The sequence below is a fragment of the Carcharhinus amblyrhynchos genome, unplaced genomic scaffold (genome assembly GCF_965287045.1).
Source record: "Carcharhinus amblyrhynchos unplaced genomic scaffold, sCarAmb.v2.hapA scaffold_848, whole genome shotgun sequence".
Lineage (NCBI taxonomy): Eukaryota > Metazoa > Chordata > Chondrichthyes > Carcharhiniformes > Carcharhinidae > Carcharhinus > Carcharhinus amblyrhynchos.
In genome coordinates this window covers 48,040-61,684 of record NW_027650588.1, presented here as the reverse complement: position 1 = coordinate 61,684, position 13,645 = coordinate 48,040, and the positions used below count along the sequence as shown (strand labels likewise).

General features: G+C 47.9%; 1 protein-coding gene across 1 annotated transcript in view; it reads right to left on the bottom strand.

The window, feature by feature from the left end:
- Positions 1 to 3,679: 3,679 nt before the first annotated feature.
- The window catches only part of LOC145340217 (voltage-gated inwardly rectifying potassium channel KCNH6-like), a gene marked incomplete at its 3' end in the record, with an annotated part of 54,987 nt that continues 45,021 nt past the window's right edge, over positions 3,680 to 13,645 (bottom strand). The window contains exon 3 of the mRNA XM_080184643.1: positions 3,680 to 4,079. Coding sequence (XP_080040769.1) covers positions 3,680 to 4,079 — 400 coding nt within the window. The remainder of the gene's footprint in view (positions 4,080 to 13,645) is intronic.

Below are 13,645 nucleotides of genomic sequence, written 5' to 3'. Positions count from 1 at the left end.
CTCCCCTAAATAGGGGCAAAATCAACAACTGCTCACAATTAGAATTCAGCAAGTGTTGTAGTGATGTATTGCAATGATATATGCAAGTTGAAAGTGGGGGTGAGCTGATGCAGAAGGGAGGGATACAGGGGGGGTGCGGTTTGAGAGGCCACGGGGGGATGGAGAAGGGTAATCTAACTAAGGGTAAAAGTAAAATCCTGGCGGGGGGCCCTCGGAATGGGCTGAGTGGAGGATTAAGGAGGGAGCATACTCCGTGCCAGCTACCAACCCGCACAGTGATGGGCAACCCCCGATGCCAGTTAAATCATGCTGGAAGTGAGATGAGGCCTGGAATGGGCATTAACTATCACTTAAGGACCTCAAGTTAACCACTGGTAGGTGAGCAGCCTGACACCAAACCAGTAGCCGGCATAATTGTGGCAAGCAGGAGGTGGCAAAGCCACGTGTTTGAGTTCCTCAGGCTCAAAACTAGCCAGCCGGTGAAGTCCAGTCCTGTACAGGGTTCAGCCAGAAGACACACACTTATTGTCATTTATTCCTTGTTCCTAAACTTTTTGATGGGGGATAGTGTAGAGGGAGCTTTACTCTGTATCTAACCCCGTGCTGTACCTGTCCTGGGAGTGTTTGATGGGGACAGTGTAGAGGGAGCTTTACTCTGTATCTAACCCCGTGCTGTCCCTGTCCTGGGAGTGTTTGATGGGGGACAGTGTAGAGGGAGCTTTACTCTGTATCTAACCCCGTGCTGTACCTGTCCTGGGAGTGTTTGATGGGGGACAGTGTAGAGGGAGCTTTACTCTGTATCTAACCCCGTGCTGTACCTGTCCTGGGAGTGTTTGATGGGGACAGTGTAGAGGGAGCTTTACTCTGTATCTAACCCCGTGCTGTACCTGTCCTGGGAGTGTTTGATGGGGGACAGTGTAGAGGGAGCTTTACTCTGTATCTAACCCCGTGCTGTACCTGTCCTGGGAGTGTTTGATGGGGGGAGTGTAGAGGGAGCTTTACTCTGTAACTAACCCCGTGCTGTACCTGTCCTGGGAGTGTTTGATGGGGTCAGTGTAGAGGGAGCTTTACTCTGTATCTAACCCCGTGCTGTACCTGTCCTGGGAGTGTTTGATGGGGGACAGTGTAGAGGGAGCTTTACTCTGTATCTAACCCCGTGCTGTCCCTGTCCTGGGAGTGTTTGATGGGGACAGTGTAGAGGGAGCTTACTCTGTATCTAACCCTGTGCTGTACCTGTCCTGGGAGTGTTTGATGGGGGACAGTGTAGAGGGAGCTTTACTCTGTATCTAACCCTGTGCTGTACCTGTCCCGGGGGTGTTTGATGGGGATAGTGTAGAGGGAGATTTACTCTGTATCTAACCCCGTGCTGTCCCTGTCCTGGGAGTGTTTGATGGGGACAGTGTAGAGGGAGCTTTACTCTGTATCTAACCCCGTGCTGTCCCTGTCCTGGGAGTGTTTGATGGGGACAGTGTAGAGGGAGCTTTACTCTGTATCTAACCCCGTGCTGTACCTGTCCTAGGAGTGTTTGATGGGGGACAGTGTAGAGGGAGCTTTACTCTGTATCTAACCCCGTGCTGTACCTGTCCTGGGAGTGTTTGATGGGGACAGTGTAGAGGGAGCTTTACTCTGTATCTAACCCCGTGCTGTACCTGTCCTGGGAGTGTTTGATGGGGGACAGTGTAGAGGGAGCTTTACTCTGTATCTAACCCCGCGCTGTACCTGTCCTGGGAGTGTTTGATGGGAGACAGTGTAGAGGGAGCTTTAACCCTGTGCTGTACTTGCCCTGGGAGTGTTTGAAGCTCTGTGATCAGAACTCCCACTCACCTGACGAAGGAGCAGCACTCCAAAAGCTAGTGGCTTTTGCTACCAAATAAACCTGTTGGACTTTAACCTGGTGCTGTGAGACTCCTTACTGTGTTTACCCTAATCCAACACTGGCATCTCCACATCATGTTTGATGGGGACAGTGTCGAGGGAGCTTTACTCTGTATCTAACCCCATGCTGTCCCTGTCCTGGGAGTGTTTGATGGGGACAGTGCAGAGGGAGCTTTACTCTGTATCTAACCCCGTGCTGTACCTGTCCTGGGAGTGTTTGATGGGGACAGTGTAGAGGGAGCTTTACTCTGTATCTAACCCCGTGCTGTACCTGCCCTAGGAGTGTTTGATGGGGACAGTGTAGAGAGAGCTTTACTCTGTATCTAACCCCGTGCTGTACCTGTCCTGGGAGTGTTTGATGGGGACAGTGTAGAGGGAGCTTTACTCTGTATCTAACCCCGTGCTGTACCTGCCCTAGGAGTGTTTGATGGGGACAGTGTAGAGGGAGCTTTACTCTGTATCTAACCCTGTGCTGTACCTGCCCTAGGAGTGTTTGATGGGGACAGTGTAGAGGGAGCTTTACTCTGTATCTAACCCCGTGCTGTACCTGCCCTAGGAGTGTTTGATGGGACAGTGTAGAGGGAGCTTTACTCTGTATCTAACCCTGTGCTGTACCTGCCCTAGGAGTGTTTGATGGGGACAGTGTAGAGGGAGCTTTACTCTGTATCTAACCCCATGCTGTACCTGTCCTGGAAGTGTTTGATGGGGGGCAGTGTAGAGGGAGCTTTACTCTGTATCTAACCCCGTGCTGTACCTGCCCTAGGAGTGTTTGATGGGGACAGTGTAGAGGGAGCTTTACTCTGTATCTAACCCCATGCTGTACCTGTCCTGGAAGTGTTTGATGGGGACAGTGTAGAGGGAGCTTTACTCTGTATCTAACCCCGTGCTGTACCTGTCCTAGGAGTGTTTGATGGGGACAGTGTAGAGGGAGCTTTACTCTGTATCTAACCCCATGCTGTACCTGTCCTGGAAGTGTTTGATGGGGACAGTGTGGAGGGAGCTTTACTCTGTATCTAACCCCGTGCTGTACCTGTCCTAGGAGTGCTTGATGGGGACAGTGTAGAGGGAGCTTTACTCTGGATCTAACCCCGTGCTGTACCTGTCCTAGGAGTGTTTGATGGGGACAGTGTAGAGGGAGCTTTACTCTGTATCTAACCCCGTGCTGTACCTGTCCTGGGAGTGTTTGATGGGGGACAGTGTAGAGGGAGCTTTACTCTGTATCTAACCCTGTGCTGTACCTGTCCTGGGAGTGTTTGACGGGGACAGTGTAGAGGGAGCTTTACTCTGTATCTAACCCCGTGCTGTACCTGTCCTAGGAGTGTTTGATGGGGGCAGTGTAGAGGGAGCTTTACTCTGTATCTAACCCCGTGCTGTACCTGTCCTGGGAGTGTTTGATGGGGACAGTGTAGAGGGAGCTTTACTCTGGATCTAACCCTGTGCTGTACCTGTCCCGGGGGTGTTTGATGGGGACAGTGTAGAGGGAGCTTTACTCTGTATCTAACCCTGTGCTGTACCTGTCCCGGGAGTGTTTGATGGGGACAGTGTAGAGGGAGCTTTACTCTGGATCTAACCCTGTGCTGTACCTGTCCCGGGAGTGTTTGATGGGGACAGTGTAGAGGGAGCTTTACTCTGGATCTAACCCTGTGCTGTACCTGTCCCCGGAGTGTTTGATGGGGACAGTGTAGAGGGAGCTTTACTCTGTATCTAACCCTGTGCTGTACCTGTCCCGGGAGTGTTTGATGGGGCCAGTGTAGGAAGTCAAAACCTTCCCTTCAAGCACCAAATGAAAAGCAGAGACACTTACAGCCAATCAACATGACACAGATGGAGAAAATCTTCTCGGAATTGGTGTTTGGAGAAACATTCCCAAATCCGACACTGGTCAGGCTGCTGAAGGTGAAGTAGAGAGCAGTCACATACTTGTCTTTGATGGAGGGTCCGGAAAGAGCATCGCTGTCGTTGTATCGCTTCCCGATTTGATCCCCCAGGTTGTCCAGCCAGCCGATCTTGTGAACCATGTAGAGTCTCTCCACATTGCCAATGGCGTACCAGATACAGGCCAGCCAATGGGCAATGAGGGCAAAGGTGCACATGAGCAGGAACAGCACTGCCGCCCCATACTCCGAATAGCGATCCAGTTTACGGGCAACCCGTACCAGCCGTAGGAGGCGGGCCGTCTTCAGGAGCCCAATCAGAGTTGTAGTCTGGAACACAAGAGTCACATTCCGTCAGTGTCAGAGCCGCAGAGAGAGTGACGGTGTCAGTAACACAGAGTGACCGTGTAAATCGCATGTACTCGTTACACAGACAATAACAAGTGATGAGGACACTCAGTGGAATGCATTCCTCCACCACAATGTGTTCATTCAGCCTTATCACAATTACACCACTCCTTTTTACCCTGATGCCCTGTGAATACAAATCTGCAAAAGGGAATCTTTCCATAGAAACAGGAACTAGAAGCAGGATTGGGCCATTCGGCCCTTCGAGCCTGCTCCATCATTCATTTTGATCACGACTGATCATCAAATTCAATATCCTGATTCCCCCTTCCTCCTCATATCCCTTGATCACTTTAGCCCCAAGAGTTATACCTAATTTCATCTTGAAATCAGACAGCGTTTTGATCTCAGCTACTTTCTGTGGTCATGAATTCCACACATTCACCACCCTCTGGATGAAGGAATTTCTTCTCCCCTCAGTTCTAAAAGGTTTACCCCTTATCCTCAAACTATGACCCCTAATTCTGGACCCCCCCACCATCAGGAACATTCTTTCTGAATCTACCCTGTTAGAATTGTATAAGTTTCAATGAGATCCCCTTTCACTCTTCTAAACTCCACTGAATATAATCCTAACCGACTTAGTCTCTCCTCATATGACAGACTGCCATCCCAGGAATCAGCCTTCGCTGTGCTCCCTCTATAGCAAGGAACATCCTTCCTCAGATAAGGAGACCAAAACTGCCCACAATACTCCAGGTGTGAACTCACCAACATCCTGTACAATTGCAGCAAAACATCCCTATCCCTATACTCAAATCCTCTTGCTATGAAAGCCAACATACCATTTGCCATCTTTACTGCCTGCTGTACCTGCACGCTTACTTTTAGCGACTGATGCCCAAGGATACCTAGGACACCGAGTATCCGCCTCTCTCAATTTACACCCATTCCAGTAATAATCTGTTTTCCTGTCATTGCTACCAAAGTGGATAACCTCACATTTATCCACATCTTCTGTGAATGTCTGAATAAGCTGTTGTATGTTTACTGATGTCTTTTTTTTTACATCCACAGGCGATTCAGTCTGCCTTGTTGTCCAACAAGGGGCATACACGCGGTGGGTCGTGCGAGGGATGCTCTTGGATGTTGTTTCGAGAGTTGCCTAGTGCTTCACGTCGTTAGTGTACGCTTAAACTGGACCAACTGACAGGCAACACGACAGCTCAGTGACTATCACTGTTTGCTGTGCAGATACAGGGACCCGGGTCGGATCTCCAGCTTGGGCCGGTGTCTGTGGGAGTTTGCGCATTCTCCCCGTGCTTGCGTGGGTTTTCTCCGGGTGCTCCGGTTTCCTCCCACACCCCAAAAACGTGCTTTTAGGCTGATTGGAGGAGGAGGGATGTGTTGGAGACGGACATCTGAAGGTGAGAGGGGTGGAAATTGCAAGCAAATGGATACATTTTCCAGATCCAGATGAGAGCTTGAAGCAGCACTGATACAGGCATGGATATAATGGAGAAAGAGTTGCGGGAGGGGGTCTGAGTAGGACCAGACCAAGAAGTGTTCCACACACCTCACAAGAAGACAGGCTTTACTGGGGCCCATGTAGGTACCCATAGCTCTGCCCTGCTTTCATTAAGGACCCCATCCCATTCTCCCAGTTTCTCTGTCTCCGTCACATCTGTTCTGATGATGCCACCTCCAAAAATGGTGCCGAGGTTTCTTCCTGCCTGTGGCTGACAGGTCTCTCACCTGAGGTCAACCCATCTCCTGCATCTTCTGATGAAGTCATACAGAGTCAAAACATTAACTCTGTTTTCTCTCTGTACAGATGCTGCCAGACCTGCCGCGTTTTTCCAGCATCCTCCAGCCCTACTTTTACATTCAATTCCTTCCATAATAAAGGCTAGCATTCCATTCGGCTTCTTGATTACACACTGTGCCTGCATACTAATTTCTTGTGATTTATGCCTCAGAATTCCACTGCATTCAGCATTCCACAGTCATTCCCATTTAAGTCATCCTCTGCTTTTTTTATTCTTCCTGACAAAGGGAACAACTTTACAATTTTCCACACTATACTCCATCTGCCAAATTTTTGCCCACTTACTCAACCTAACTAGATCCCTCTGTAAACTCCTTATGTCTTCTTCACAACATACTTCTCTATCTATCTTTAGTGTCATCTGCAAATTTAGAGATCATACCTTCGCTCTCTTATCTAAATCATTGATGTAAATTGTAAATAATGGAGCTCCCAGCAGACCCCTGTCGGACTCCACTCGACTCACCCTGCCAATCAGATAAAGACCCATTTATGCATACTCTGTTTTCTCCTGGCCAGCCAATCTTCCATCCATGCTATCATGTTACCCTGATACCATGAGCTTTTATTTTCTGGAATAGCCTTTGATGTGACGTCTTATCAAATGATTTCCAGAAATCCAAGTACAGTACATCTAGAGGTTCTCCTTTATCCACAACACATGTTCCACCTGCAAAGAACTCCAGTGAATTGGTTAAAGTCCATTTCATAAACCATGCTGACTCTTCCTGATTACCTTGAGATTGTCTAAGTGCCCGGCTATATCCTCTTTAATGATCGATTCTAACACTTGCCCACAACAGATGCCAAGCTAACTGGACCAGGGTTTCCTGTTTCTGCCTCTCTCCCTTCTTGAGTCGAGAGATTACATTTGCTACTTTCCAGTCTGATGGGCCCTTTCCAGAATCAAATTAATTTTGGAAAATTAACAGCAACACATTTACTACCTCATTAGCTATCTCTTTTAAAACCCTAGGATGGGGTCCTTTGGGACCCAGAGACTGGTCAGCTCCATTAGTTTGCTCAGTACCACTTCCCTGGTGAGGTTTATGATGGAATGTATATAACACTCGTCAAGCTGGAGCACTGTGTGCAGTCCTGGTCATCACACTACAGGAAGGATGCTTTTGCTCTGGAGAGGGTGCAGAGGAGACTCGTTAAGATGCTGCCTGGGCTGGAGTGCCTCAGCGATCAAGACAGACTGGATAGACTGGGGTTGTTTTCACTGGAGCAGAGAAGGCTGGGGAGAGGGAGACATGATTGAGGTGTACAAAATTATGAGGGATATAGATAGGGTAGATAGGAAGAAGCTTTTCCCCTTAGTAAAGGGGTCAACAGCCAGGGGACATAGATTTAAGGTAAGGGGCAGGGGATTTGAGGAAAAACCTTTTGACCCAGAGGGTGGTGGGGATCTGGAACTCGCTGCCCGAAAGGGTGGTAGAGGCAGGAACCCTCGCAACATTTAAGAAGCATTCGGATGAGCACTTGAAACAGCACAGCACACAAGACAACGGGCCAAGTGGTAGAAAATGGGATTAGATAGCTGCTCGATGGCTAGCACAGACAAGATGGGCTGAAAGGCCTCTTTCTATACGGTAAGAATAATTGATTCTATGATCCTAGTGACTGCAATTTCACCAAGGTCCTCTCTCCCTTCCACCTCCCGATTTACAACTTTTAACGCAATGTTTTTTGTATCCTCGATAGTGAACATGGAGGCCAAATATTCGTTCATTTAAGAACATAAGAAATAGGAGCAGGAGTAGGCCATCTAGCCCTTCGAGCCTGCCCCACCATTCAATAAGATCATGGCTGATCTGAAGTGGATCAGTTCCACTTTCCCGCTTTCTCCCCATAACCCTTAATTCCCTTGTCTATCAGAAACCTATCTACCCGTGACTTAAATATATTTAGCGAGGTAGCCTCCACCACTTCAACGGGCAGAGAATTCCAGAGATTCACCACCCTTTGAGTGAAGAAGTTCCTCCTCAACTCTGATCTAAACTGCCCCCCCTTATCTTGAGGCTGTGCCCTCTAGTCCTACTGTCCTTTCTGAGCGGGAAGAATCTCTCTACCTCTACCCTGTCCATCCCCTTCATTATCTTATATGTCTCTATAAGATCCCCCCTCAGCCTTCTAAACTCCAACGAGTACAGACCCAGTCTATTCAATCTCTCTTCATAGTCCAACCCCCTCATCTCTGGTATCAGCCTAGTGAACCTCCTCTGCACTTCCTCCAAGGCCAATATATCCTTCCGCAAGTGCGGTGACCAAAACTGCACACAATACTCCAGCTGCGGCCTCACCAGTACCCTGTACAGTTGCAGCAAGACCTCCCTGCTTTTATATTCTATCCCCCTCGCTATAAAGGCCAGCATCCCATTCGCCTTCTTGATCACCTGCTGCACCTGCAGACTGGGTTTTTGTGACTCGTGCACAAGGACCCCCAGGTCCCTCTGCACCGTAGCATGCTGCAGCTTTTCGCCTTTTAAATAGTAATCCCTCCTACTATTATTTCTACCAAAGTGGATAACCTCGCACTTGCTAACATTATACTCCATCTGCCAGGTCCTCGCCCACTCGCTCAGCCTATCCAGATCTCTCTGCAGACTTTCTACACCCTCCACGCAATTTGCTTTTCTGCTCATCTTCGTGTCATCAGCAAATTTCGTCACCCTACACTCAGCCCCCTCCTCCAGATCATCTATGTTAATGGTAGCCATTTCCTCATTATCTACTATTAATTCCCCTTATCTTCTCCCCCCAGCTTGCCTCAGATGATGAATCAGCACTTCTCCATGATGAACACCACTTGAAGAAAGCACTGAGGGAGGCAAATGGCACTAGGTGGGAGAATCAAATGAATTTTGGAAAATTAACAGCAACATATTTACTATCTCATTAGCTGTCTCTTTTAAGACCCTAGGATGGAGTCCTTTGGGATCCAGAGACCACAGCTCCATCAGGATCACTTCCCTAGTGAGGTTTATGATGGAATGTATATAACACTTGTCAAGCTAGCGTACTGTATGCAGTCCTAGTTGTCACACTATAGGAAAGTTCCTTTTGCTCTGGAGAGGGTGGCTTGATAGCACCATCTCAAACCCAGATGCCTGTCTAGAAGGACGTAGCTGCTGTGTCTGCGGCAGACAATCAGGGAACCAACAAATGAGACCTGACCTCGCCCTTCCCAAAATATCTATCACAGATGCATCTGTCTATGACAGTATTAGTAGCAGTGAGCCCTGCACAGTCCTTGTGGAGACAGTGTTACCCTCTCACACTGAGGATACCCTCTATGTTGTTGTTTGGCATTAACACTATGCTGAATGGAATAGTTTTCAAACAGATCTAGCAACTCAAGACAATCATGAGGCGCTGTGGGCCATCAGCAGCATTGTACTCAATCACAATCTGTAACCCCCATGGCCTGGCATATCCCCCAGTCTACCTTTAATAACATCCCAGCCTGGTTCAAAGGAGAACATGCCAGGAGCAACACAAGGTATACCTAAAAATGAGGTGTCAAACTGGGTGAAGCAACAACACAGAAATACTTCCATGCCAAATAGTGGAAGGAGTAAATGATAGACGGAGCTGAGCAACCAATGGATGAGATCTAAGATCTCAGTCCTGCCACATCTGGCCCTGAATGGTGATGGAAAATTTAAACAACTCACTGGGAAAGGAGGTTCCATAGATAGCCCCATGGTCAATGATGGAGGAGCCCGGCACATCAGACCAAAAGATATGGCTGAAGCATTCGCTACAACCTTCAGCCAGAAGTGCTGAGTGGATGATTTATCTTGGCCTCCTCCAGTGGTCCCCAGCATCTCAGATACCAGTCTTCAGCCAATTTGATTCACTCCATGTAGTATCAAGAAATTACATTGGATACTGCAAAGGTTATGGGCTCAGGGAGAAACCAGGGGAAAAGACTGCCAACAGCTGTTCAGAGAGAGAATAAAAGGTGTGAATGGCAGTCTTTTCCCCGGGTTTCTGTTGCAATGACTCATCTTTCATTCCCTCCCCCTGCAATATAATTATCTTTCACTTTCTGCGCCTTTTAGCTTTGACAAAGGGTCATCTAGACTTGAAACGTCAGCTCTTTTCTCTCCTTACAGATGCTGCCAGACCTGCTGAGATTTTCCAGCGTTTTCTCTTTTGGCATTCGACTGGCTGAGTTGGATGAAGTTTTGTTGTGGAGTTTCCCACGGGTCACTATGGGGACCCTTACTTTTTCTGATGTATATTAATGATCTCGACCTTGATGTGCAAGGCACAGTTTGAAAATTTGCAGATGATACAAAACTTGGAGGCAGTGAGAACTATGAGGATGGCACAGGACTCCAAAAGGGTGTGCGCAGGTTAGTGGAATGGGCAGAGAGTTGGCAAATGAAGTTCATTGCAGAGAATCGTGAAGTGATTCATTTGGTAGAAAGAACACGAGGAGCTAATACAAAATAAAGAATACATCCCTAACAGGGGTTTGGGAGCAGTGGGACATGGGGGTATATGTACATTAGTTATTGAAGGTAACAGGAAAAGGTTGAGAGTGTGGCCAATAAACATACAATATCTGAGGCTTTCTTAATAGTGACAGAGTACAAGAGCAGGGAGGTTATGTTAAACTTCCATGATACACTAGTTTGATCTCAGCTGGGGTACTGTGTACAGTTCTGGATACCACGCTACAGGGAGGATCTGATGGCGTTGGAGAGAGTGCAGAAAAGATTCAGGAGAATATTTCCAGGGATGAGGATCCTCAGTTACAAAGATAAATTGGTAAAGTTGGGGCTGTTTTAGAGAAAAGAAGGCTGAGGGGGGATTTGACAGAGATGTTTAAAATAATGAGGGGGCTTGGACAGAATAGATAGGGAGAAACTGCTCCCCCTCCCCCTGGTAAAAGGATCAAGAGCCAGAGGGCGCAGGTTGAAAGTCATTTTCAAAAGAAGCAGGCACGATATTAGGAAATAAAACTCTCTCACACGATGAGTGGTTAAGATCTGGAATGCACTGCCTGACTGCGTGGTGGAGGAAAGTTCAAACGAAGTTTCCCAGAGGGAATTGGACAGTTATCTGAAAAGGAAGAATGTGTAGGGTTATGGGGAGAAGGAAGGAGAATGGCACCAAGTGAAATACTCATTTGGAGAGATAGTGCATGCTTGATGGGCTGAATAACCTGCTCTGTGCTGTAACAATTGTGTGATTGAGCAGGTTCGATGCCAGGCTTGTTGATTTGGTCATTAGATGGGGCGAATTGAAATCATGAAGAGTCCTGACTGCTGACAAACAGCGATTGATCCCTACACCCTATAAACAATAGAACCCACTCATAACGGACACTCTCTCGTTGCTTGTAAACAACATATTCTAACTCAGTTCATAAAGCTTGAATAGCTTCATTGAGGAAATGCTTTTTTTAATCACTTGGGACAAACAAACCCTAAGGCGTATGGTGTGCTCAGTGAAAGAGGGTCCACCAGCTGTTCACTGGATGTTGTGTGCTTTTTGGTGAGATTTGCCAATGGGTGTTCCATTAATAACTCCCTCTCTCTGTTCCTCCGGAACAGATGAAAGCCACATCCTGGGGGGCTTGCACTTATGGGAGATGACTAGGTAGGAAATGAATAATTCATGCGCCTCGCTGGGTCCCTTTATCCGAGTTCTCCTTCTGCCACCTGTCATGGCAGATTTTGCGCACTGTTGCCCCAGCGCCCCTGAACATTGCTTGTTCTGAGGCTGCAGGCGTTACGCTGCTGTGGGAGTGCGTTTGTTCTGCTGGCGCTCCAATCTGCCCCTTTTATCTGTGACGTGGGTCAAGAGAAAGTGGAGCGCCGCACTTTAACGGCGCCGTATGTGTGGGTTGCTTTCCTGATGCCAAGGTTCAGGATAACTATGTGGAGAAGAACCATGGTATATTATAGACTAGCAAAAATACTTGTGACAACTGAAACGACACCTTAAGCTTCATTATTGAGTCATGTGTTCGGAGTAACTGGGAACGAGGGTTGCCAACCTTTCTATATTATCAGGAATTTAACCGGAATTAACATTAATCTTCTGATGGAAATCTGGGAGTTCTTTTATTCATTCATGGGATGAAAGTATCGCAGGCCAGGCCAGCATTTATTGTCCATCCCTATGTGCTGATGGTGAGCTGCCTTCTTGAACTGCTGCAGCCCATGTGGTGTAGGTACACTCACAGTGCTGTTAGGGAGGGAATTGCAGGATTTTAACCCAGTGACAGTGAGGGAATGGCAATATATTTCCAAGTCGGGATGGTGTGTGCCTTGGAGAGAAGCCTAAAGGTAGTGGTGTTCCCATGTATCTGCTGCCCCTGTCCTTTTTTGTAGAGATCATGGGTTTGGAAGGTGCTGTTGGAGGAGCCTTGGTGAGTTCCTGTAGATGGCACACAATGCCGTCATTGTGAGTTGGTAGTGGCGTGAGTGAATGTGGAGTTTGCAGATGTGGTGCCAGTCAAGTGGGTTGCTTTGCCCTGGATGGTGCTGAGTTTCCTGAGTGTTGTTGAAGCTGCACTCATCCAAGCAACTGGAGAATATTCCGTCACACTCTTGACTTGTGTCCAGTAGACTGTGGACAGATTTTGGGAGTCAGGGAGGTGAACCCTTAACAGCATTCCTAGACTCCGCTGTTTGACACAAAAGTTCTGTGTCGTGTCTTCACTGAGTTCACACCTCATTTCTGGATACACCTGGTGTTGCTCCTGGCATGTCCTGCACTCTTCATTGAACCAGGGTTGGTTGGGGATAAGCCGGGCCATGAGGTCACAGATTGGGGTTGAGTACAATTCTGCTGCTGCTGATGGTCCACAGCACCTCATGGTTACCCAGTTTTTTGTTGCTGGACCGGTTTGGGATCTATTCCATTTAGCATGATGGTAGTGCCACAGAACACAATGGAGGGTATCCTCAATGTGAAGATGGGACTTTGTCTCCGATGCCATTAAATGTCGAGGAGCGATGGTTAGATTCTCTCTTATTGGAGATGATCATTGCCTGGCATTTTTTTGGCACAAATGTTACTTTCTACTTCTTAGTCCAAGCCTGAATGTTTTGCTGCATTTGGACATGGACTGCTTCAGTATCTGAGAAATCATAAATGGTGCTGAACATTGCGGAGTCAACAAACATCCCCACTTCTGACCTTATAGTATAAGGAAGGTCATTGATTAAAACGGTTGGGCCTCAGACACAATCCTTAGGAACGCTAGCAGTGATGTCTTGGAGCTGGGGTGATTGACCTACAGCCATCTTCCTTTGTGCCAGGTCTGACTCCAACCAATGGACAACTTTCCCGATTCCCATCGATCCCAGTTTTGCCGGGGCTCCTTGATGCCACACACGGTCAAACGCTGCCTCGATGTCAAGGACTCCCACCTCACTTCCGGCTGGACGGCTGGGTTCACGATGCGGAGCGACACCAACAGCGTGGGTTCGATTCCCGTACCAGCCGAGGTTATTCGTGAAGGCCTCGCCTTCTCAACCTCGCCCTTCGCCTGAGGTGTGGGTGATCCTCAGGTTAAATCACCGCCAGCCGGCTCTCCCCCTCAAAGGGGAGAACAGCCTGTGGTCACCGTGGGACTAAGGGGAGGTTAGCTTTTAGTTTTGAAATCTGGTCAATGTTATAACATCGGAAACACAGCAAAAATGTTTGTGCACAGCAAGATCCCACACAGTAATGTGATAAGAAGAAGAAA